A 26452-nucleotide genomic window follows, 5' to 3' on the forward strand; every position below is an offset into this window, starting at 1 on the left:
AAAACGTACAAATTAAACCCGGATCGGAGAGAGAGGTTTGAGCGAATTTCCGGATGTTGATTATAATGATATTTCAGCCTTGTGCACTCCACCAGCTTCTTCTGGTACGAGATGTGGGCACGCGTTTCTCCCCGGGACGAACGCGGACGTGATCGTAATCCGTAATCAAGTGATTCACTTTTCCAGCACACCTTTGCTGAAGGCTTCCCGGTTCTTTCTCACGTACGGACCATCACTAGAGCTGCCACTCCGGCGCGGCGCGGCGCGGCGCGGACCGGACTGGGAAGGATAATGATAGGTTTGAGTCTCTCTTTGTTCCTTCCGATTGTGCATTTGCTGAAAGTTTGCTTAGCAAAATATATTAAAGTGTTTAAAAGAAACCGATAAAGCTTTGCCTGCTGGTGTCTGGTCCGTCGCCGGCACCGTGACGTCTCGCAAACAGGATTAAAAACTTTTTCCATTACAATTTTCTTCAACCGACACGACGAGGCTTCCGCCAACCTTACAGCATGTAAAGCTCGCAGCTAGATGCAAATCGAGTGACACTGATCTCGGAACTCACACCCAAGAAATGGAGGTGCCTGTAAAATAAATATGAAATGCAGACGATGGCGGCGGCGGTGCAGACCTACCTTGAATCCTTCGACCTCCTCGCCGACGGCTTCGATCTCGCCGGCACACTCGAATCCGAGAATGGTTGGAGTTTTCGGCGGCGAATCGATTGCCCCGAGACGGACCATCAAGTCCTGGAAGTTCAGTCCACTGAAATGGGCAGACAAAAAAAGAACATTACTTTCGAGGCGAATCCTGGAGCCCGAGATGGCATCTGGAAAATGTTACTCTAATTAAGAAAATCTGTTTTCGGCCCGCCAAAGTCCCGTCGGGCGCGGGCAACAACACTTGAAACACAGAGCACAGTTTGGCATACACTTCATTTGGGTTTCGTTATTCTGGAAAACTTTTTCGGATCAATCTACGACTCTCGGCTGTTTGTTTGTTGCGGCGGTTTTCCCTCGACACTGTGTTCTCCCTGATGGCACGTAAAGCAAATAATATGAAGAAAAAACGATGGTGTCCCCCCTATACGCTCGTCGGAAGATTCTGGGGGCCTCACAATCGTCCTGCTACACAATGTGGCACATCGGTCTCAATAAATTCAAACTAACAATTCCGTTCGCTTGTCGGGCAAAGTTATGGGAACAGACCCACGAAGAACCAGCTACTTGACTGTCTCGGGAAATCTTCAACTCGTTAGAAAGAAAAGGGGAAGAAACTTACGCTACTCGAGACTGGGAGGGGACCCCGTGGACCATTATTTTACGATTTCCTGGAGAATTGGAACCTTCTTTGAACCACGCGTTACAGCAAGAGACAACTTTGAAATGCGCCGCAGCACACCACAGAATAAGCCACAGCGAGGTTTGTGTCGTTTCAAGGGTCACCGCGCGCCTTACTCAAAATTAGAATTTATTTGGCCCACTCGAGGGTGGCAGTGAAGCGGGGAAAATTCTCTCATTAACCACCTAGAAAAGCCGGGCCACCACCGGGTGACAAGTGTTTTCCTTCCTTCGGCCCTCATTTCCATCCCTACCACGCGCGGCAGGGTCTTATCAAGAGGGTGTTGTCAGCAAATGGAAAACATCAACATTGACACGTACCAGAGAACCGCGAAAACCAGTCCGTCAGTTCCGGGGGCTCTCAAGCCCATTACCGAACCGGGGGTTTATCTGAATTATGCTCAATTTTCGGCTCAAGACGGCTCTCGAAACATCGCCCTATTTCTTCTCCGATGAAGCTTGTCAGCAGCGGAGACGGCGTGGGATAAATTATGGACACCAAATTATGTGTGATTAGCTCCGCGCGCCGTGTGATGTGGTGACGCGATCGTAATGGCTTACCGTAACGTTCGGTTTTTATCCTAATTACAAACATTTGAGTAAAATATTTCTATTCCACTTTAAACTCACTGTTTATACACGCTGTGGTCGAACGCGGATAACAGCAAAATAAAGTATTGACTGGAGCAATTGAGCCACGCAACAATCGGCACCGTTTTCCCGGCCCGGTGATCACTGTGGAACTGTGAAGGGCGCGAGCGCTATTAAATTGCGCTCATTAATTTTCCGTTTCAGTGCCATTGCGCCGGGGAGTGATGACTTAACACAGCCTCGGCGAACGGTTGAGAACTACACTTCCGATCAGGACGAGAGGAGCAGCAGCTGTAGGACCAAGTTCTTCCCCCGGATCGAACCCGGACGACTGTGGTAGCGCGTAAACCGTGGCCTGGGAGTTTGTAGTGAAAAATGTCACGCCATTATCGTTTTCTTCGAACGACGGTAGCGGGCGGTACTTGTTGGACCATGTTTTCGAAAGAAACCGAGTCCCCAACCGTTGGTACACAGTGACAATTGCTGACGGAACCAGCACCGATTACAGCGGGTTCCTGTTTACGCGCCGACAGGACTCGCGGGCGTCGTCGCCGATGGTGAGAGACCAATTAATGAAATTCTGCTCCTCATTACCAGTCTAATAATAGCGCATTACATGGACATTACACGCCGCGAGGGGCCGGGAAATCTTGACTAAGCGAAGCAATTATGTTCAAAAGCTGCAGAGAAATTAGAAGAAATCGATCAGTTTGTTGACAGTCTGTGTTACATCAAAAGTGTAAGGTTTGGGAAATTGTTTTAACAATCACTACATTACGGTAAATTTAACATCACATTTCGAGAGCATTCTTTTCGAATATCCCGCGTTTGCCCACTGATCGGAACGGAGTTCAATGAAGCGTCCAAATTGCCAACGGCACGTTGCTTCCTCCTATCGATCCTACTTCGGTCGGTCGATGGAATGGAAAAACAAATTTACATTCCACAGAACCGTAGCACGGTTGCCTTCCTGTCGCCGTCCATCATCCTTTTTCTCCCCAAAAGAAAATTCATCTTCGCTCTCAACACTGGCTTTAAGGAAGGTCCCTATGGCAAGGAAGTGCCAGGGGAAGGCGCAACGGGGCAGTTATGTGTCTCTCGGCCCACGTACAAAGTAGAATGCCAAGCAGTCACAAACTGTAAGTGGAAAAAACTAAACCAAGCATTCTTCTCGAAGACCCCATCGTATCCCCCAAGGAGTGTGGCACAGCCCTCGGGCGGAAGCATTACAGAGCGAGAGGGTTGGGGATCGGTCCGGGCATTTCTCATTAATTGTCCCCTCGCCTCGCTCAATCATTGTGCGTTGTGTGCTGTGGCCTCCATCAGTCGAATAGACACACCACTCAACGAAAAGTCCCCAGGGCCGGAAGTTCCGTTCCTGACGGGATCGGGAGGACCAAAAGGATTCAACGAGCACCTTCGTCTACGAAAGGGGGGCACCATGGCTGAACGCGACACAATCGAGGCGAAGCAATAAGACGTTTACATATTTTGCTCAATTTCCTCGGCGGGTGCCGGAACCACAAACCGAGCCGAGCCCGAGCCGTTTGAGGCTCTCCCATTGTTTACTTAAAGGGGATTAGGGCGTCAGCGTAACCCGGGTGGGGACCTGGAACGGAAACAATCCGGCTTCCGGAACGGATGTGCGCAGGGACGCGCCTTTCCTGGCAGTGCCTAGGCCCAATCGGGTCGAAGAAAGGAGCAAATGACCGAATTATGCATTCAACAGTCTCGCTTCCCGGAGCTGTGTTAATTAAATTGTTGCGACGTTGCCTAACAAACGTTTACGTTTGTCAGCGTCTTTGCGTCAATGCGTGTCCTTGCGGCAGCCGATTAGGCCACACGAAACCGGTCCCAAAACAATATTCCACGCGATTTCGCGGTGGTCTGGAGACATTACATCCCTAGACTTCACCTCTGGCGGAATGCGCCCGCTGACTTTAATGAAAGTAATTAATAAAATAACAATGCTCTTCATCATCTTTTTAAGCACTCTAAATTAGTCAGGTTTTAGGTCAAAAGCATTCCACTACGGAGGACATCTTTGCGAAAGGCTTTCCAAGCCGCACCGGAATCAATGGATCAAGGGAGCAATGGCCCGCCTTCGGCTGGATCGTCACAAAGTTTTACGACATCCCATCGCCGCCGGGCGTCGTAGCAATAAAAAATTTCCCGCGGATTATCATCGCCCCCCGGGCCGCCGGAAGTTACAGGTGGTGGTCCTGTGCAACCGGAAGCGGATCATGTGCGCGATAACGGAATTTCGAATGACAACAAATGGTTCGCCGGCTAATTCGAGGCCGAGCAAAGTGAGATCATAAAACGTGTGCGACGTTGGTTCTGCGTCGTGGTTAAAAAGGCAATAAAATCGTCGACCTAAGCTGATCCCCTATTGCGTTTGCATGACGCAGATGTTTTGCCCTGGGGATGCCCATTTGTGTATTTTCCATGCCTCGGAATAGATTGAAACCCTACGGTGCGCCCCTGGCGAGTGTCCCCCCAAATATCGATTTAGGGCGGTCTTTAATTAATTTCCCTTTTGCATCCTCACAGACATAATTGGGAGCCCTCACATAATGTTATTAATTAGCGTTATTAGAAAGAAGTTCGATCGCGGATTCTCGGAAGGAATCCCATCACACCGCACCAGGACGCGGGACAAATTAATGTTCAACATCACAACACGCTACTGCGAAGGCCACCACCCGCCCAGTGATAAATTTCTTATCCAACGGAAGTGGTTCATCTTCCGGCACCGCAAAAAGGACAACGAACTTTTCGAAAACGGTGAACCGGAAGCTGGCACCGCGGTGGCCACGTATTGCACAGGCAAAAGGTGCAATTAGTAAAAAAGCACGTACATCCTTACGGTCGGTCGGGAGAGAGAGTGTAGAGTTTTGAAGCGAATAACGACCCCCGGGAAACCCTTCTTCTCCGGGATGGGGAGCGAGTTGCAAAAAACCTCAACCACTCGAGCTGACACCTCTAACGGAAGCTAATTTAATGCAGGCAGCGGTTGAAAAGAGACAGATGCAGCGCGACTTCCGTGGCAACAAATTACAAGGCAACGGTGCAAATTTATCACCACCACGCGGAAAAGGATTCTTCCACTTCATTAAACTACAATTGGTTCGTGCTCTCTATAATGGATGCAAAGATATCCGCTACGTAGCTTATTTCAGGTCTGGAGCACTTTAAAGAAACGCTTTAAAGCCGAGAGCGGCTGTTATTGGTCGACTGCAATTGATATTGACAAATTCAGTTCCTTGAGGGGACGATGGGCTCGAAAGTCCGGATCTCGAGAAGTAATGCTGTGTACACTGTGAGCGTCTCCCAGGCAACCAGCAGTTGCCCGGGGGGGGATCGAAAATTAAAATTTGTTGATTTTGGTTAGATTTTGACAGCACTTCAATCAACGAAAGTATTGGAAATACCACGGGGCACGAGGATCATAGCAAGCCTTGCTTCCGTCGATGGGAAGTGCTACGGGAATGATGGGGTAGCAATTGGCAATTTAAAGTAGACTCAAAGCACACACAAGTATCGTCGGACCTACCGAAAAGTCCATAGCAAAACCCATCGAAAGTACCGATAAGTAAAGGTTAGTCCAATACTGCCCCATCTGTTTGGGATTCCAAGCATAAACTTTCAATCACTCATCGTTGAGCGGGTCCAACATTTTAATCAGAGGCCGCACTCAATGCGCGCTAGAGATGGAGAGTCAAGATGGAGCATAAACTGAAAGAGGAACTAGTCTACCAATTGTGCAGCGAGCAAATCGAGCGAATTCAGCATGCAACGGTGGCCACGAATTAATCAAGCAATTAAAAAGCCACCCGGCGGCAGAATGGATGATGGATTAATGGTCGCGAAACGGTAAGCCATTGTGCCATGTTTTAACGAAGAAAAATGGATGACATAAATCAACGGCACGGAATGTGACCGTAACAACAACCGATCGTGAACCGATGGTCGGATGCTGCTTGTTTAATTCACTATTTTTTGTTTTTCCCTGACGGCAAACAAGGCTCACCGAAAAGCGACAATCAGCACGGAGTGGCGCTCCCGTTCGCTCTATGTGACACGCGCCACCACCAACGAAGAGACCTCTCTCCACATCCCTGCTGAGCGATTACCGTTAGCGAGTGCACTGGTCGTTATGCTGCCTACAGCTTCGCATCAACTTTTCATTCCGTTTTTCCTTTTTCTTGAAACTCTTGACTGCCGCCGCGCAGTTGCTAGTGCAACATCGGATTGGCCCAAGCAGCGAATGCTGAAAAGATGCATTTTATGCGGTACCAGACCGATGGGGGAGTGCCCTGAAAGTCCTTTGCCACTCGAGCGCGGGGTCAACAGTGCTGTGGGGGGGCTGCTGGGTCACAGTGTATGTTGCGTTTCTCTATGTGCTTATAATATTTTGTCGATTTTTCTCCGATAAACCGATCAAGCCCCGTGGTGCCGCAGACGGGTCCTTCACGATGCTCCTCACGAGTCGAATGCACTTGTCAACGATCTTCAACCCACGCCAACGGCCAGCAGAGTGGTGGGCTCGCGCTGCTTCCGGAGGCAACAAAATGAAACTCGATTTTTCACCCACTGCTTTTGGGTCCGTCGAAAGGAAGTTCCCTCGAGAGCTCCCTCACTAGGCACAGCTCTAACCCTTAACCGAACGCAGGGAGCGTAGAGTTGAGTATCGTCGTCTCGTGCCAATCCTTTTTTCCATGGCCATTATTTTCCCCAAAGAACTCATAGAAAGCGGTGATTCCATTATCGTTCCATCCGTGGGCAGGAGCGATTCTCTCTATATTTGCCCTTTTTCTCCCCCGTCTTCCGGACGAAACTGTCCGGTGTTGTGTGGGATTGGCGTGAAAGAAGCCGTGGGATCTGGTGCTGCGGTGAAGTAATGTTTCCGACCTTTGTCACTTTTTGTGTATCTCCGCGAAACGTCCAGTAGACGTAGTGCTTCGTCAGCATCAGGAACTGAGCTCTGCTCATCTGCATTTATAATTGTTTTTTGGGCATGTTCTTGGGCAACTCTCGTCGGCAGTCTGAAGGAACGGCTGGTGATTAATTTTTGAAGGGGCAAAGTTTTCGAATCGTTTAAGGAAGGTTTTAGGGATACGTTACCAAATCAGTAAAGTGTTTTATGCTATAATTCACAACATAAGAAACTAAATTTCGTCAGGTCAACCACATGTTGCGTAACAGGTACCCACAGATCGTAAAGGACACAGCAACTTTACCGAATCGTATCGTAATCCTCTCGCAACGCATTTTTTACGCTAAATGGACATCCTTTACGTTCTTAAGCCAGGCGGCAGCTCTAGACCCCAACATCTTAATACGCACCTTTCTCCCATAAATTCCGGAAGCCACACGGGCGGGCCCAGATTAATTGGAAATGTTTTACTGGGGAATAAAATTTTCTCCAAACCCCACCCGAGACGCCAGACGGCCCCGCAATCCGTGCGACCTCTGCCGATGAGGGAGGCTGCGCTGTGCTCGGCCCAAAACATGTACCCAATTCGCGCGCAGTGCGATATGCGCTCCCTTTTTTGCTCCACTGTCGCGCCCCGACATTTTATGGCCCCGCGCCGTTTTATGGTCCCTTTCGATTCGAGCCAAGCTCACCCGGAATGGTCTCATTAATTTTTACAACACTTTACGCGCATTGTTGTCGGGCAGCAGCAGGGCTTAATTTTTCGACTCCATTGACGACATCATCCCAACGGGACCACCCCACAGACGGAGCGATCCGAAACGAGTCACTTCCCTATTTTTGGTACCTACGCCAAACAGATGGATGCTTTGCATGGTGCCCAAAACTAAGGTGTGCTTCGACGGGGGGTCGTCGCGGTATGCACTAAAAAAACTGCTTACAAATTCATTGCCAAACATTACCCGACGATCGACGAGGGACTCGATTCGCAACCATTCGCACTGAGGCGCGAAGATGAAGTATTCGGAGTCCGAAAGCGCTCCTACTGCTTCGGGCCCCTAACTAAAGCCAACTTTTAGCATTAACCAACACGCAACACGCTACGGCCTCCAAAGGCCTCCTCATTCGCGGTCCTACCGAAATCCGCGAGTCCGCATGCGACTCCGAGAACATTGGGGCTTTTCATGTTTTATTTTAGGAACCTCGTGGAGGATGTTTTTTTCTGTTCTTTTTTTTGCTACAAGCTGCTATTCGATTTTTACGATAGCGTGCCCCACCCGGCCCGGAGTCCATTAAATCTTTTCCTCAGCACGGTCGGTCGCCGTGCACATATAATATGCGTCACCTTCCGCCGGAACCACTCGGTAGCCGAACCATTACGTCGGCCAATGCTGGCTGTAAATTAAATATACAACAGGCACCTTTTCCGGCTCGTCATCTGCTCCCGGCTTGCTTCCCGGTCCTTCAAGACCCTTCAAGAAACTTCGAACCAAACGACGAGGAGCGTGTGCCGCAAAAAGGCTCGAGACAAGAGGATCGTCGTCATTTTTCATCGCCGAATAATCCGAAGACTGAGTCCATTTTGGCAATCGAGACACGGCCCCGTTAACCTTAACCTCTTAACCAATGCACGGAGAGAGCGAGTGAAACGCGTCAAACGATCCCAAAATAAAAGCTCATAAACGGGCTGTAGACATAGGGAGGGAAATTGATAGCATTTTCTTGCGACGACGACGACGACTGTTGTGTGCGTCACACCCAGCCTCAGAATCCGCAAAAGCCGCCAACAAGGACCCGTAAGAGATTTCACTTCAGGTGTTTTGGAGATGCTCTTCTTTCGTCAATGATCTCATTTGCCCTATTTTAAAGTGGCTCGCATTGGCTTTAAAAGAAGCCGGTCACCATTGTACTCCACGTTGGCGAGAAAATTAAAATCATAAAACATTCGTTAGCTCTCCCGGTCGTGTCCGTGATTTAAATTGCATCCAGGGGCAAATTTGCACAGATTCCATAAAAGATTTAATAATGATCAAACTTGAGCGCCCATTCCATTGCCAACGCGGAAAAATGGCGAAAAACGAGAAGCTCTGTCCACGGTTATGTATTTAAAGTTTGCCCAACGCGCTCGCTAGCCAGAGTGCCGCGACGACGACGAGGGGATTAGGAAAAGTCAACATCATAATCATTTCCCTGATGATGCCGCGTCGCGGCACCGCACGGGCCGGCTTTGTCGGGGTCCTCTCGGTTGTCTGCAAATCGGAAAACATGCCATCGTTTTACGTGCTACGCCAAGCGAAAACTCTGCTCCCTTTAGAGAGTGTCTCCGACTGAGAGACAGAGCAGGGAGTCAGTGGCCAAATGTTTCAACACTTGCCGAGTTCCCGCCCGGAGACACGATATGAGATGATCGGAGCTCCCGTGTCGTGTACACGACCGCCCAACTAATAAAAGTACTTTAAAATCACCAAGTAAACACCATTAATGTGCACGTCCCGTCCTTCCGTCAGGCGGCCGCGTCTGGTTGCTCCGCAACTTCTGTGGCCACACGCAACGACACTGAGCGCTACGAAAGGCCATTCGGCGGGGTTAAATCAGGAAGTGCACACAGCATGTGTGTTGCAGCCGCCGCCAAGCAGTTGGCCAGCTGGCCCCCGGTGAGGGCTCCCTCCAGCGATAGGTTTCTTTGAAGTCGGCGGGCGGCGGAGCAGAGTTCAGAGAGCAGAGTCTCCAGAACCATCAGCTCCTGTCTCAACTCCCGGTCTGAGCGCTGTTAAATTACATTGTACGACAACGTTGCAAATCTTGTTTCCTTTCGGCTTTGGTTTCCTTCCGTTCGTCCAACTTTCTGGGCCGACAGAGCTTGGCCTTTCCTGCTGCGCTGAGACACAAAGAGGTCTTGTCGGTGGCCAGTGGTTCCATCATTCCACCGTCTTTGAAAAATCGAACCGCTAAGAATTTAGACAAACATAGCGCGCGATCTTACCTAACCTCCCCGGCTATACGAAAACTAGGCAAGAATCGCTCGCCGCTGACCAACATTCCTTCTTCTGAGCAATTAAAGTCATGGCGGGACAATTGTAGCAAAATCTGCTGCCAGACATCATCCTCCCAAGCAGCTTCCCCATCGTATCCTTCCTCGCACGCGGACTGGAAAATCATTTCCGTTCATAGCGTGCCAGACAAAGCCCTAGTCGCCACCCGCCAGCAGCTCAACACCAACCAGCGCCTCAGAGTTTATAGTCTCCGGCAGGCACTCGTTGTGGTTCGTCCCTTTTGGTGCACTACGCTCGACTCTCGGCTACTGCTTTTCTGCGGACATTCTTTGGCTGCCTGTGAACTCACTTCCGCTCAAGCGCACGGTTGCCGCGGTTGGCGGCAGCGGAAGGACAGTAGTAATGCCGCCATCTGCAACGAACACGGTGTGTCTGGCAGTCGGCTGACAGTCGGGGCTCCCACGCCATGGTCTTTCTCTCGTTTCGGCGGCAACGATGAGTTCTGACTTCTGGAGACTGTGTGTATTGTAACCATCATGCTGGAAGGCGGTCCTCCCGGACCTTATCGTACCAGACACACTTTTAGTGGCGATTTTCCGTTTGCTTTCCTTCGACTCCGGCCAACAGCCAAGCATTCGGGCGGGGCTCAAGGTAAAAATAACGCGTTGCTCAGAGATGACATTTTCGTGCAGCTTTTTTGGCGAATGGCGATCCAAGTAGACGGGTGGTCCTCCGGCTAATATAGTTTGACAGGAAATATTTCTATAAAATACAAACTGTCAAAATCAGTTGACATTTCGATCACTAAACAACGGCTGTGGAGCCGAAATTTATATTGTTGACGTTGTTTGGCCATGCGATAGCGGCATTTAGAAAGCAATGTCCGTCCGTCCTCAGCTGAGGCGTTGTTTTTCCATCCAACATTTTTTTTAACTCTACAATTCTTTGGCTCGACCCCAGCGAAGTGAAACGGAAAGCGTTATCGATTTTCCGGCCGACTCACAGCACACTCATCCATTACGCTGCCGCTTGCTGAAGGTCCTTGGCCGCCCCCCCAAACACGACGACGACGACGACGGACCCCAAAAACCACCGGCTGCTCGTCGTCTGCCGGCCGGAGAATGTCCTTTTCGTTTAAATTCCCATTTGAAACGCAAACATCGTATTACGGAAAAAGTCAGGGTTCACCACCAGCCGTGTGTTGCGCCGTGTCGTGCCGTGCCGCCTGTGGTTTCGCGCTCTAACCGCTGGGGCATTGAACTTTTGACAGCTGCAAAGGTTCACCCCATCGGGCGTTGTGCGTCACAGCCGCTGTGTGCGCCTCAAGGATTCCCGGAAGGTACCAGCGAGAGGGTTGACGTGAAAAAACACAAGCCACACTTACCTGGAAACAGACAACGAAAATCGTGTTAGTAACGCCACAGAAATCAAATTAAAATTCAACGAACGAACGCAATTCCGGACTACATAACCTCTCTCTCTCTCTCTCGAGACGAAATTCAATTAAATACTGAATTGCACAAAACTATGAAAAGCGGGACGAGCGTGTAACAACAAACGTACGTCAGTCTGGCGTGTGACAACGATTGAAGGCAGAGAACGATTGGGAAGAAGATGATCAAATATTGGTTTTGAGGATAATGCCGGATACGCCAGCAGCGGCAGCGACACCATCATAATAGCCGCTAGGGACTGGAGCGAGAGAGAGACGATGTGAATGTGCTCGAAATGAAAAATTCCAAACCACCCGGGGACAGGATGATTATCATCCGATATCGCCGCCCTCGTATCATTCCCGTGTCGGGGGAGAAGATAAGGGCGAACGGGCATAACCGGTTCGGAAAAATCGATTATGCACGTCAATATCGTCACATCGTCAAACGATGCGTCCCCGCCGTTGATGATTACGACCGGAAGCAACACCACCAACCAGCCACCAGCTCAAACCGAAGAAGGAATTGATTTTTAGCGGCCACGCAAAAGCTTCTGGTTGGTTTAACAGGTTCGCTCGATTTGTCACGTTTCCGGCGAACGTGCCCCGATTCGACTCGGCCGCCGGAACACAACGAAGCCCGGGCCGGGGTCACATCAAGAGAAGAGGAAGATGGCACGAGAAGAATAATTGACATTAACACGTCCGGTTTCGGACGAGATGCGGTCGTTCTTATCGCAAGGACACATCGAAGCGCCAAAAAGGCCCATAAATAATGCCTATGGGATGATGATATATGATGAGTCCTTGTGTCCTTGAGAGAACGGCGCGTCTTTTGAAGCGACACGCAAATTTTTGCGTGGAATGTCACAAATTTTCTACGGACCTACACCATGCCGCTCGATCCGAAGACCGAATAACATGTGAGGGCTGCTTCAAGAAGGGTGATTCATTTTTAATATCCCTTTTTAAATGTCGCCGCTCTCACAGGATCTAACACACAAAACTAATAAATCACCTTAATTTGATTTAATACTGCCACCTAAAGCCTTATATCTTCTTATGGCGCATTACCTCTAATTCGATCTGATCCACAAACATACTCATCCGTAAGGGATGCCGCAATCATTTCCCTTTCTTTCGTCTACTGTTTGGGCTTGTACCTCCCATATTGGACCGCAAAGAGGCTTAGCCATTTGACCAGACCGTAAATAAATATTCCTCCCAAGAAATAGGCACCGCTATCGATGGCCCATCTATCTTGCTTATCTGGGTGCCGCCCCTGTGGTAGGAAAATATTCAAAACACACACCTGGAACACTCCTCTGTGTACTCTTCTTTCCCTATTTTCCACGCCTCGATGGCACTCGCAACCGCCTAGCGGACTGCGAGAAGGACCCATCCGTAACGGAGGATGGATATCGCTGTCATCACAGCAGAGTCCCAAAGATAGCCCAACATTCTGAGGCAACATCACCGTCCACCGGCGGAGGATCTCATATGCGCATGCATAAAATGCCCTCCATAACACACATATTAAAACACACCTTTACCCTCCGGGAAGGGCCCCACAGACCGTGTCCGTGTTAGAGGGTGCCATCGAATTAACAACCGCAAAAAACAGGCATCAGACAAGCCCCAAATGGGGTCTGATTTTTTTTCCTTCTTCCCCCCCAAGGCATCCATTTATCCTCGCGCGTCACGTTTAACGTGTGGGACGGTAGACATGCGAAGAAGATACACAGGCACAGGATATGCTCCGGTTGGGGGCTCAACTTGTTGCTATGCACCGCCGTGTGGCCTAATCTTCCACCGTAATGCGAGGCTCGAGACGAGAGCATAAATACTCGGGAGGACCGAACCGAAAAGGACCGGACCGAAGGACACAGACCATCGGGGTTCGTGCCCCTCGCACGTACAGAAGAGTGCGCGGCACGTAAGACGGATTAGGGTCCGAAGATTAGTTTTCCTCCTCTTTCGGAGTCGGACGTCCGTGGGACGACACTGCTCGACCGAAATCTCGACACGATCGCCCCCGTTGCTTTCGATCACGATCGCCCCGTCGCAATTACGGGGGTTCTTCGATATCGGGGGATCGGGCAGGTATATCGGATCGGACAGGACAGGCGCATAAACAAACCGATTTAACCTTCACCTTCAGAGCGCGAAAGGGGCTATCGCGCGCCTCGCGCGGGTTCAGTGTGTCCGTCCCGGCACAAAAAAGGACGAAACGACCCCGATAGAGACCGAGGAGAGCGATAATTCCGAACCTTTCCTCGGGCGGATTGATTCGGCTGTGAAACCCGCGCCGAGGAATATGACGACGCTGGCCGGGGCGCGCCCAGGGTCCCAATTATTTATCGATTATCGAAATACCTCGAACCTGTGTGTTGACGCGTTAGCGGGGAGAATTGGAACAGGAAATCGTCGCCCATTTTGGTCTCGCTTGTGTGCTGTGCTGTTATGGGAGCATTCTATAAATTATAAGCTTTATTAGACATCCCACCGAATCCCTGGCACCCTGGTCCTGGTGAACCACAGAGAAAGCTCACAAAAAATCTGGTGAAGTTTTCTCCGAAAAACGAACCCCTAGCCAACCCTTTGTCGTCGACGGATCCGAAGGAGGTCCCTCTGGTACCTCCAGCAGGTACTGGGTGAAGAGTCACACAATTCCCACACTAATTTGAGTGCGCACCGCTTTGTCGTGCACCATTTACGTCACACTCTAACCGTCCAATCTCCGATCCGCTTCTCCCCGAGACCGCCAGATAGTCCGCGTCCGAGGAACGCAAATTGAATAAATCATGAAAATTATATTTCCGGCTTCGCGGCGACGACATTCTCCGCCTTCAGTGAGGGCCACCAAGAACCCCGTGCAGCTACTCTGCACCAGAGCAGCCGAATAGAAGAAGTTCAAGAGCGTAGAGTTTGTTGCAGAGTTATCCGCGATGCAGTTGTTACACTCTAGTGCCTCTCACTCGTGTGCATTCACCCGGCGGCTGGTTAGTCTACACTTTCGATTAAGCTCCACACAACACGTACCGGACCGGCCACCGGTCGTCTGACCGATTGTTGTGTCCCCCGCACACCCTCTGACCACTAGAGGAAGTATAATCTTGAGATTTATTAGTTCACAGTGGACCCCGCCGAGCAGCGATGGAGAAAAAGAAAATCACAACCTCTCGGTGCAGTTCGGGTGTGGTCAACAACAATGTGCCCCGGAGTGTGTCTTTGGGAAAAGGACAATTATCTGTTGGTTGCAGAGGGCGCTGCCACACACAGCATCCAGGGGCGGATCACAGACCGCACCCCCCACACGGTGACACCGTAGGAAATGGAGAAAAGAAATCAATTTAATTCAATTATTCCCTTTTTCCTATTGAATACTGTCCGCGCCATCGTCGTCCGGGCATATGAGTGTGCGCGTGTAATAACACTTCCTTTAACAGTACCCAGCAACGGCCGCCCGCCTTCCGGATCGAACGGATCGTAATAAGCTCTCAGCCGGGTTGGGTTGGGTCTGTCGCAAGCAGAAATCATACTCGACCCCAACTCCCGCGGGAGCTTGGCCCAACTGTCGCCCTGGGTTCCCAGCACTCCAACAACCTTCTCCTGTGGAAGCTGCGGAACAATCGGAGAAAATCGAACTAAAATCAACACGACACTTCACGGTTGCCAGCGACAGGATGGTGACGGCGACTTTCCGTTTCCTTTTTTCGGTCTCTCCCTCTCTCTCCGCTTGCCTTATCAAACGCCTTCTCATCTTCTCCGACCACTTCCGGTCCGTCACACCCACCACCATCGTTTCGATTTTATTAATCTAGTCGACGAAAGATTTCCGGTCGCTCCGTCCGTCGTCGCGCGATCAATATTCCCTCCCTCGGGGTTAACTGATTCGTGCTCTATAGCTGCTCTTTCGCCCATCTTCCGGTTCCGTCGGGAATGCGCACGCCAAGTACCAACAATATTCTGGGCACGAAACAGACTTGACCTGATTCGGCAACGACGGCGACGGACTTCCAGCCACAGACTCTATCAGAGTTTTGGGAGCTCTTCAATTGGACGCACCACTGGGCCGGAAGTAGAACGGCCACTTGTTGGGCCGGCCCAAAAGTTGAATAATCTAATTGCAAATTAGCCCCATCAGACACAGGCCCCTCGGGGGGTCATTAATCAGGCAGGAAAAATGCATGCAATTTGCGATTGTAATTATAGGCAGCAATGTGCTGCGCTGTAAATATAAATGATTAAAGAAGCATCAGGAGTCACATACACTGCCTGCGGACAGTGGCGCGGAAATAAATAATTTCGGGCGAGAAATTTGTTTCAAATAGAAAGCGCGGCAAACGAAAGAAAGTAGTAATTTATTCGCCAAACAAAATGGTGCAACGAATAAACCTCCCTGTGGCTGGCTCACCGAAATGCGCCATAAAATTACCATCGCAACCGGCACCGGAACCATCACAAGAACCGGGGCACAATCCTTCCACCACAGCCAGTCGCTGGTTCCGCTCGATTTCGGCTGCTTGCTCCTACAGGGCTATCGCATTAACTTTATTACCGTGGCAGCAAACCAATTACGGTGCGGGCTACTGACACGACGGGCAAGACACTCGGTCCAAAAAGGACACCAACCAAGCGACCAAGTTTTCTCACATAACCACATTTCTTTGACCCCGCCGCGCATTGCCGACGGGTGACCGATGTCATTAGGACGTCCGTTAATCCCACCAACGATGTCTCGGTATTTCCTTCGCCGTCACAACAGAGATTGCTGTGCCGGATTTGCTGGCGTTACAGTCCTCGCCGTTCGTTTTGGGGCCGCAGAAAGCCAAAGCAGGGCCATCGTTGTCTGGCCACTGAAGGGGCTTGTCTTAATTCGTCAACTTGTGATAGGCAGCGGAGCTGGAGGGACCGGAATGGCTTGGGTTATGTTGACAAATAAAATCGAAGCAGTGCGCGATAAGGAGGGCCAAGTCATCCCATTACACAAACTGTTGCGATAAGAAAGAGAATCCCCCCCCAGAGACTCCGTACACAACAAATTGGTTGAACGATTACGACAGGCTGTACAAATTCCCGAACTAAAAATGTTTTCTTATTAACGCACCACAACCAACCGAAGGTTCGTGCTCGATTTCATCGCTGCTGGAAACTGCTCGAATGAGCTAAAAAGAAGCAGTGCTACCATCGCAACAAGCGAGTCGAAAGTACTCGAATTGGAATCGAATGTTTGATCCGTCATCGGGATAGAACAACGTAGGCTGGGATAAGAAAGCGCGGTCCAGTAGTCTGGTTAAAATGTCTTTCTGTCTCTCTCCCGTGGGCGCAATACATTTGTTAGCATTTAGTTCGCAAATATTAAATTGTAAATCGCAAAACGCACAAATTAGTCGTTTCACCATCTATTATGCATGCAACACTGTGTAACCTAATTAGAGCAGGGACAATTACGCGGTGCACTAATGAGGAAGCGGAGGGGACCACAATTTTGTTACCATTAGCAGACCCTAAATGTTGGTCGCTTTCTCCGCAGTGGAAGTCCTACCGCAGAGAATGAACATTTCTCCATTCACTCGTGGTGATCAGAACTGAATCGTTAAAATGTTAGCCCCCAGCAAGCAAAACAGAACATTAACATCAATTGGTGGAATTAGTTTCCAACAGCGTAGTGACCCCGCGGCTCCGTACGGCAGAGTTATAGTTTTCAATTCCCCAGCATCACCTCTCAAAAACCGGTGGAGAAAATACATAAACGCGGAATGGAACACCATTTTTCTGACGACGACGACTACGACGAAGCAAAAAAACCGGGTGAAGCGATGCGCGAAAAACGTTATGCTTTTCGCTGGAAGGGGGCCTCGGAGCGCCCTGGAACGGTAACGATGATTTCACAATTTTCGCTTTCGGAAACCGGCGGCACCGACGGCTCCGGCGGCGGCCGTCGGCGGAAGTTAACGAACCGTTCGATGGACGACGTGCAGAGCCGACGGATTCCAGAGCACCCATCTACGCTATGCGTAACTTGACCGCCGACCGACCGGCGGCCGACGCCCAATGAAAAGTGAAACCTAACCTCAAATAATAACGTTACTGCTGTACGGAGCACACGATGATCGGCCATTATTATCAGCGTCGGTCGGAGAAGTTTCTCCAACCCAAGCCAGGTCGTCCGTCCCGAGGCGCCGGCTGGTGGTGGCAACAACATCACACTACGCGGCGGCGTGCGCGTAAGCGCTTCGTTAGCGATGAAACGTAGTCGTGGCCAGCATGAATTCGGCGGTGGTGCAGCGCATGTAAGATGCACCCACGCGAGAGTGAAAATGTGTAGGAGGAGAAAAACACCTGTTGAAAGCCGCACGCCCTTATCGGAATGTCGGAATCAGATTGTTAAAATATTTCATTAGACGCCCGTCGAAGAGTTCCATCGCAATTTCTAATCCCCACGTGCTGGAGCTGTGTCCTTTTGGTAGCTACTCGAGAGCTTGCTAATTGCAGCCTCATCCATTCGCCAGACTAAAACTTCCTCTTTTGTTTCAGAAGCATCCGAGAGTGGGTTCCGAAAACGCCGTAGCTTCGTAGGCTGTACAATTCGGCTTCGAATACACAGCACAGCAACCTTCGCAGAATTCATTGCGGCCACAGGATATATATTACAATGACGGTCCGTAACGTAACGGTCCGAAGGTCCCGACGAAACAATCCCATTCCGATACACACTCTGCCTCCGGGCGGTTCGCGCAAATGATTCGTAACAATCCAATTTCCCGAGAGGTTTCCCGAGAGGTCCATAAAATTGGATGCCGTGCAATACATATCCGGGCGCATACCGGTGGGAGGTTTGGAATCAGCTTATCGGGGGATCGTACACCCTTATTCCGGGAGGCCATCGGAATGCATCTCTCGTTTGCAAGGATCATCACCAAAATAGAATATTCCACCGCATCTTTCCAGTGGATTGGAGCTCGCGTCGAACCCAGAAAGGATTCCAATAACCGTTCGCCCCGGATATTCTCCTCCGGCAGGATCCGGGACCGTCACGTTTCACAAGCAAGCACGTGTGCCGCCCTCGGTCACCCACACGGCACGAGACTTATAAATTGAAGCACCACCATGAAGACGACCGACCATTCTCCGCAATCCAAAATTAGCGTCCAGCGTCCCGCGGTACCACGAAATATGTTTCGATTTAGTTTCGGAGCATCGCTCGTGGGGCAACATATTCACTTTCGGAGACGAGATCCTCCCAAGGTCGAGGGCAACGACCCATCGACGGAAGGACGAAAACTCGCAATAATGTTGCTCCTTTGGCCCTGAATGTAAGGCTCAGTCCGCGCCCGCGTTCGATTCGTGTTCTCATATCTCAGATCGAGACCTTGAACCTGACCCGACCCGACCCGACCCGGTGGCGACCCGGCGGCGACGTCTACACGCTTGGCCAAAAAAGCACACCTACATCAAACTGTCATACCCGAAATCGTTCCTTCGCACCGTTCCGTGTCTGTTATGTCTGGAGCAGGGCCCGAATCTAATAATTGTAACCCATTTCGGGGGGTTTGCCTCAGGGATATTCATGTTTCACAGCCTCAACAAACCCAAACGTAGCCCAAACGTCCCTGGAGATCGATATAATTTAATTACCACCGAGAGACGGCGGAGACGTGCCTCGGAATTACCTTTTCTCTACCGGAACCTTGAAGGTTTGGTTCGCAGTTTTGCATTTTTGCGCCGTTCTGTGTAGCAATCGCACGGATGAGACTTCGGGAGATACCAGCACGAGATAGACTCCATTTTCGCAACACATGAAAGGATTACTCTACTCGCCATTTTTGCAAACAACTCACTCGATCGTCATGATCCAGCGGCTGCGCTTATCATCGTCGGAAATGTCAAAGATGTTGCGGAACAATCCGAAGAGTTAAAACAAAACAGTCAGCTAATTTTAGCGTTTCCTCCGGGCTCCGGTCACTCGGGTTATCGGAAGAGTGTGCGCGGTACACATTCCAATTACCGTTTCCGTAGAGAACACACACCCTGATTAGCCGATGATGGAGCAGCAGCAAAAAAGGACACCGCGATTTTTTTTTCTACGCTACCAACACAGGAAGCTAGAGAACCTATTCCGCTGACCAAAGCCATGTCCATTATCTGGTTCGGAGCCGGCGAACCGTTGAAATCGGATTCGGTGAATGGTGCTGGTGGCTTCGCTTTCGTTCCCGAAAGGGCACCGCCGTTATGATTATTTATTATCATCCTCATCGGATCAGCATTATCAACCCGTCTCACACACAAACGGGCCCGCACGTGAAGGCAACACAATCGCGTCCTTTGCCCGAAGGACCGGTGCCGGAACGTGATACGACTTCTTCCGCCCGGCTAATGGCTGGTTCCGCCGCCGTTAATGGCCCTTTCACGCCATCGCCTTTTTGGGAAAAGCGAGAAAAACCGATGACGACGACGGACGCCAGCAACACCCGACCCATCGCCATCGCCGCGCAGTCACCGGAGAGAATTTGAACTAATAATAAATGTGTGGTCCCTTCTCTCTACGATAGAACAGACCGCCACCGCCAGCAGCGGTTTACCATCATCAATTGTACCGATGAGTAATTAATCAAATCAAAACCCACATACAAAAACCCAGCGAATCCGGAGGGTAGGATCGGAGGATTCCCAGGAAGACGATGAAAAAAAGAACAATACATCATGCAACGCGTCGATGTCGAGATGCTGATGCTGATGATGGTGCACTGTTGTCGCCGGCCGTGGCCATGTAATCAGCCATCGAGCGACACATAACCCTCCAAGGGGTCGGATCGGAGTGTCGAGTGTCACACTCGACGACTTATTGGCTAGGGGCGTTGATGGCTCAACGACGCCCGTCGGAGCCAGAAATCCAACCGCAAGCGCTTTAGAAGGCGAGCGAGATAAAATCACGCTACCTCGTAGGGCCCTGCCGATCGCCCTCTAAAGAGAAAAGTTCTTACGTCTCATGTTTATCATAAATCATCGGGGGGGCTGAGCGGAGGGCGCACAGTTTTAAAGCCACTCCGGAGAGACTTTCACAAAGCACAACCATCTTGAGCTCCATTTCTACATCAACCATGACACATTGGAGCGCAAGAAAAGATTGACTCATTGGTCGTGTTTTACTTCTCTGAATTCATCTTGCACACGCGGACTTGGTGTTTATAAAAACAGAAGCATCTTCGTTATTCTATTTTCCGTGTCGATTAGCTGTTAGCCTTCAGCAGCCTAGTAGCTACTTCCGGCGGTCCTTATCAGCGTTAATGAATGATTCACTGCTGCTCCCTTACCGACCCAGTCAAGCCTTCGAGCCAGCGCCCAGATAAGTCAAGCTCAAACACGCTGTTTGCCCTCTGACACAGCACACGGTGGCCTTCGAAGTCAGTAATTACGTCCCTCCCAAGAAGAAGGGCCAGACGAACAGGGCGCCCTTTCTCTCTTACATTGGCGCACAGAAGCGAAAGGGTCCAGCAGCATTTATTGCGCGCACACCGCGGCTAAACCAGACATGACAGTAATCCCCAGACTTCAATTCTTGTTTCAGTTCTTTTTACTGATGCTTTCCCCCAGACCCTGAGGGAATCCGGGTGGTAATCCAATCTCGACCGTCCGGTAGATATTAGTGTCCGGCGGAGAGTTAATTGATTGATTTGATTGAATTAATGCCAGTAATGCCACAGCTGCCCGGCGCGACAAGGTCAAACCAGTAGAAGGATCCACAACGGGCTCAGATACGGGCTCTCTCGCTCTCTGTGGCCGATGATAGTGGCGGCGCTGAAAATTAAAAGTAAATTTATTTTATCACTTAGCGCTGAGGGACCCGGCGAGTCCGGGTTTCACTGCGGCCACCAAGTTGACCAAGGGCAGCGCGCGCTCCTCTCGACTGCTGCTACGCCATTCGCATATCTAAAAAGGCGGAAAACGAAAACACTGCATTCCTAGAATTCCGAGAGGGCGCGTGCCGTCCCAGGCCGGCCCCCATCGGGTGCACTGTGTCCAATCTATCTGCATGGAATATTAAAGTACCAGATGAGTAGTCGCCTGTCGGCGGTATGTGACACGCCAGCCCGCCTTTTGCGTATCCCACCGATGGTGGCCCCCAAAACACTTGAGTCGCGTCCACAATGGTAATTGCAAGACAGCTCGACGTTTGAAGATGTATTTTACAATTCCGCGAAATCACAACAGCTTAGCCCACCCTAACCAGATAGTGGTGTGATGTCAGAATCGCACCGGCCCCGATGTCTGTCGTGTGTTACCCAACGTGTGCCTATCAGTATCGGGCGATGCGCAATGCAGTTACAAGGCCCCGCTCTTACGGAGAATTATTAATCACCGAGCCCCGTCCCGTGCAATCAAGTGCAGCCGACGGCACGACGGTATCAACAAAACCGCGACGACCGCCACCAACAACGTCTCACACATCGGTGTGTCTAATCTATGATTCACGTCAGACCGCCACAGACTGACTGTTCGGTGGTTCGCCCGGTTCGTCGAAACCGGCACCGGTAGAAATTCAACGAGAACTTTATTACGCACTGGCTGCTTAGTCACAACACACTACACTTTTACGGTCCCCGCGAATTCCGGTTCGGGGATCGGGTTCAAGATTGCCACCGGAAATAGTCTGGCGCGTCTCATGATTCAGATCAGCAAAAAGCTGATGATTTGTGCCGGAAGTGTAAACCGAATAAACTGCGCGTTATTCACGGCCACAGTACAGTGAGCCTGTGTCATCAACAACGCTGCCCCTGACTCGCTATCAAAAAACGCTTTCACCTTCGCCTTCGGCAATCAGCACTTTGAAATATTTGACTCATTTGGCGCGCGCGGTCCTGGAGACAGTTTCCAAGAGGGGTGAAAAAAAATCGAAAAAGGGGTTTTAAGGGGGGGCAATAAATCTCGTTACAACGACCTGCGGGAAAGTGGAGACGGAAAAATGCATAGCCAATTTTTCATCATCACTTTTTGACGACCGGAGGACCGGGCTGCCGGAACGGGCCACAAAACCCGTGGCCCGTGGACTTTCTTCGACTTCACGCACCGACTAGTCTCTCTTTGTGGTGCAATAACAACAAAATCATCACGCGCGTCAAAAATAAAACCACGCGGCATAAAAATCGATCGGCCCGAGTCGAAGTCGTAAGCGAAAAAAAAGCGGGCTCGGCGGCCTCCCATCAACCATTTGTCAAGTTTGGGGCGGGGTGGAATTTGTGGCCCGATGAAGTGGAAGAGTGAAGTGGCCACGATATGAAATCAATCTCGCCCCGATCATCGCGCCCCGTCCTCGTCACCGCGCTGACAGCTAGCATGAGCAATCATAGCGACATGGACGACATATGGACGCGGCGCAACAAGCACAACCGCCGCTCGCGCATACATTAAGCGCGATAATGACAGGTTGATCTCCCCCCTCCTGGACGGAGCTGAAAGTTCCGCGAAAAGGGTCGCCCGCAACCGCGAAAGATCGGTTGCCCCGAAAAAACACCATCCCTTATCTGGGACGAGGAGTGCATTCGAACTGGCAGATCGTTTTTTGAAACATAAATCTCCTCCGACCGGTGAAATTCCACCTACTACGGTGGTGGTGGTGATGGTGGCCATAACTCCCTGACAGGTACCGATCTGTCACTCAGACAAATCCTTTCCTTTCTGGTGGGCAGTCCGGTCGTTGAGGCTCCACTGCGCAAAAGCACTTTGCATATCTGCCCGAAATGAGGGCCGATTGGTGGGTCCGATGCAGAAAAAGAAGTATAAATGTTCCAAACATACTGCTGCGTAGATTGCACATTGCGCAAACGTCGGCGCCGCGCCATGGCGTGTTAATTTGATAATGATGGCGGTGTTTTGTGTTACGACGATAGGCACAGGATGATTCGCTCGCTGTGGTGTTTGAACCCAATTTACCTGCGACATTTGATATAGCTCAAAATCTTTCTTGAAACTTCTGATGCAACCGTTACTTTCTGCTCTCGAAACAGTCCAACAAGTCCTTTTTCGGGATCGTCGTCGCGATTTTGACTTTTCACATCAGCCACAAATGGGACATACAAAATGGTACTTGAGTGAGTACTTCCGATATTCCAACAAGACTATTGAGACCACTCACTGCCGATTCGGAACGATTTGTTCGGGCGACAATTGCTGTGATTTTCTCAAACATTTTTCATTTTTCTTCTTTGTTTGCTTTTTCCTCAATATTTCATTCCGATCAACACACAGAAAACTACAAATTCACTTGTGGTCGTCTGAAAATGTAAACATAAAAATTACATGTTATTTGGAAATCGTCACGAAATTTCCATGCCAAACTAACCTTATTATTACTTGTACCTATCTAGTTACCATGGCAATGTGCTCCGGTAAATTTTGCACACAGCCTACAGCGATTGCGTATGCGCATATTTGGGAAACGCCAAAACCTGCAACAAAATCATGGCCCACCGAGAAGGAATGTGCCGTGGCGGTAGTGCCGCGGTGAACCGTTAATTTCGAGCGCCAAATATGTATCACCGCCAGTTCTCCCCGGGCTCTGCATTCCTGCGTCCCACAACAAGCAATCCCGAGATCCTGGGCTCAAGATGGTGGAACGGTTTGTTGGGACTGAGAGCCAAATTTCGAAGAGCCCTCTTTTGCGGGCAAACAACGCAGCAACATGTGCCTTGCACGTGTTGTGCCCCACCAAAGCGCGCCGTGTGACTTTAGATATTGGTCTCTGGCTCTTGGCTGGAAAGGGCACGCAGGACGGAAGGGTATCGCCTTACTCTTCCCCCTTCTGGCGCTCTCCAGGGTTCTCGGTTTACAATCTTCACGGCGGGGTTTCGTCAATTTCCTCTTCTTTTGATTACGCTACACGCATTCGGTGGTGGCCCGTCACCACCGTGTATCCTGTGTGCGTGTTTTCACAGGCGTTTGCAGAATCCTTTTCCACGGGTCCGCATCCGCTGGCGTTAAGGGGGAAAAAATGGGTTCAATCATCGGTTATGTGAAGCTCTTGAGCCCCGCCGCCGCCGCCGCATAAGGCATGCGGGCCATGTGTGTACGACGGGCGCGGCTCGGTGTCACTTGGTTTCTTGAGAAACTGTTTTATGGATCCTGCTGCTGCTACTGCTGTGGCGGCTTCTTCTGGGCCGGTGGCCTGGAAGCGGTGCGAAAGAACATGAATCATAAATGTTGCACACACATAAAAACCGAACCGAGGGTATCACATAAACCAAAGACGCACATCATCGCATCGATCCGCCTTCGCTGCGGCTCACGAAAAACCGGCAGCCGGCCAAATATGGTACAAGCGACCCATCCGGTCACATCCGCTTACCAGGAAGTCGTCGCCGGACTCTTGCTCGGTGTGCGTATTTTTCTTTCCACCTTGCGAGGACAAACCGGGGAAACATAAAAGTACCTTTGCGGCCGAGATAAGCTGTGCGCAGTGTGATAAAAACATGGTTTACGGCACACAGGATCTCCGGGCCTGTGACTGGCTGACAAATTAGGACGAGTCGGTCCGAGGCCACCCGCCGACCCGATAACAACTCTATCAAAAGAACAGGGAGGGACAAGACATCGCGAACAGGCCATTTTGGAGATCGTTTGACGGTTTTTTGATTAAATTTTTGAAGCCGAGTATACCGAGAACTGTTATCGCACGGTCCCTTAAATTTTAGACCCTCTCCGGGAATCTCCTGGCGACCGAATTAATTATGTGCGCCCCGAGCCGAGACGACCGATCGATGGAGGAGCTTCAATTATGAAGATGGAAGATAACCGATCCGAGGACTTCCCATCCTTCGGTTAATGGAAAGATCTGATCCACGAGCTGATCGCTCCATCTCAAAGCTACCGGAGAGACGGAGAAGAAGGTCCTTTAATGAACCGCGTGGCGAGGCGTTGGTGACTTACCATGCTTTGACGCGGATCAGAACCTCGCCGGCCTGCGGGGCCGGTTCGGGCTTCTTCAGGATCTTCACGTTCTTGAAGCCACCGAAACCGGTCAGCACGACGGCGCGCATCTCCTTCGGTGGGTCCTCCTTCTTCTCGTCGGCCTTCGCCTTCTCGTCGGCCGTTGCGCCCCCGTTGGTCTGCTCTTCGGTGGCTTCCGTGGCGACGACTGTGGCTCCCTTGGCGTCTCCCTCGGCGTGACCATTCTCTGCCGGCGTCACGACCGCCGTTTCGGTCGACGGTGACGGCGTCTTGGTTTCGGCGGTCTGTGCCGCGACCGGTGCTTCGGTGGTTTCAGTCATTCTGAAGTTTTTGTCTGTTTGTTGGTCGGCGGAGCTGCGATGAATTATTCTGCAAAAAACACACACGCGACAAAGTTGTATTAGTATCGGTGGTTTAGGTGGTGGCAACTCAGCTGATCCGGGAGATCCGGTGGGTCCGGGGAGATAATAAATGTCGCGCTTCCTTTGTGACATTTCCGAGGAAAACGGGCCATAAAATATGCGTCGCGTTTTCCAGCGGCAACGGTGCCTCATCTCTCATCGTTGGCTGGAAAACTCCGCACCGAGCTCCTGTTCGCGGTTTTCCAGCGTTCTAAATATTTATAGACGAACGAAGAACAAGACATCGTTCTTTCTCGCGACCGAAGCACGCAACCGTTAAGATCTATTTAAACCATGGAACGAACGCAACACGCTCCCCGGGAAACGGAGAGCACAGGAACTCTCTCCGTGTGCGGCGGTTCTACCTCGTGTCCTGATGTTCTTGACTTTTTCGAAGGGAATATGAAAATGAAAAAGTGAAGCAACAAAATGGCAGCTCATTAAAAATGATCCTCTTTAGCAGCACAAAGATGCGCCGAGTGAAGCAACCGACACCGGCCGGGACATGGCAGCGCGCAGAGGCATACAATTTCTGGCTCTGGTCTCTCGTTCGGAAGCCGGTTCTGGCGGGACCCCACCATCACCACCGCGACGGCCACCAAAACAACCAAAAAGCCAACGTGAAACATGAGAACCAGCAGAGGGAGAAGAAGCCCGATCGGCCCTTTAAAGGGGCTCCTGGGCTCTGCCAAAAATTCGGTTCCACCAGTGCGTCGACTCGTCGTCAATAATTTTCCAAAGATATCACAGTGCATCGGTACTACTGGGGCGGGGGGTCGGGTCGTCGTCGGTTAATGCACCGCACTCTCCGA

The 26452-nt window shown here is 50.7% G+C and overlaps 1 protein-coding gene across 1 annotated transcript in view; it reads right to left on the bottom strand.

Moving 5' to 3' along the window:
- LOC131206672 (synaptic vesicle membrane protein VAT-1 homolog-like) overlaps window positions 1–26452 on the bottom strand; it is a 44038-nt gene that overhangs the window by 7116 nt on the left and 10470 nt on the right. The window contains exons 2-3 of the mRNA XM_058199333.1: window positions 25219–25608; window positions 633–762 (exon numbers count right to left, since the gene is read on the bottom strand). Coding sequence (XP_058055316.1) covers window positions 633–762; window positions 25219–25559 — 471 coding nt within the window. The 5' untranslated portion in view covers window positions 25560–25608. The remainder of the gene's footprint in view (window positions 1–632; window positions 763–25218; window positions 25609–26452) is intronic.

This window comes from Anopheles bellator, chromosome 1 (genome assembly GCF_943735745.2).
Source record: "Anopheles bellator chromosome 1, idAnoBellAS_SP24_06.2, whole genome shotgun sequence".
Taxonomy (NCBI): domain Eukaryota; kingdom Metazoa; phylum Arthropoda; class Insecta; order Diptera; family Culicidae; genus Anopheles; species Anopheles bellator.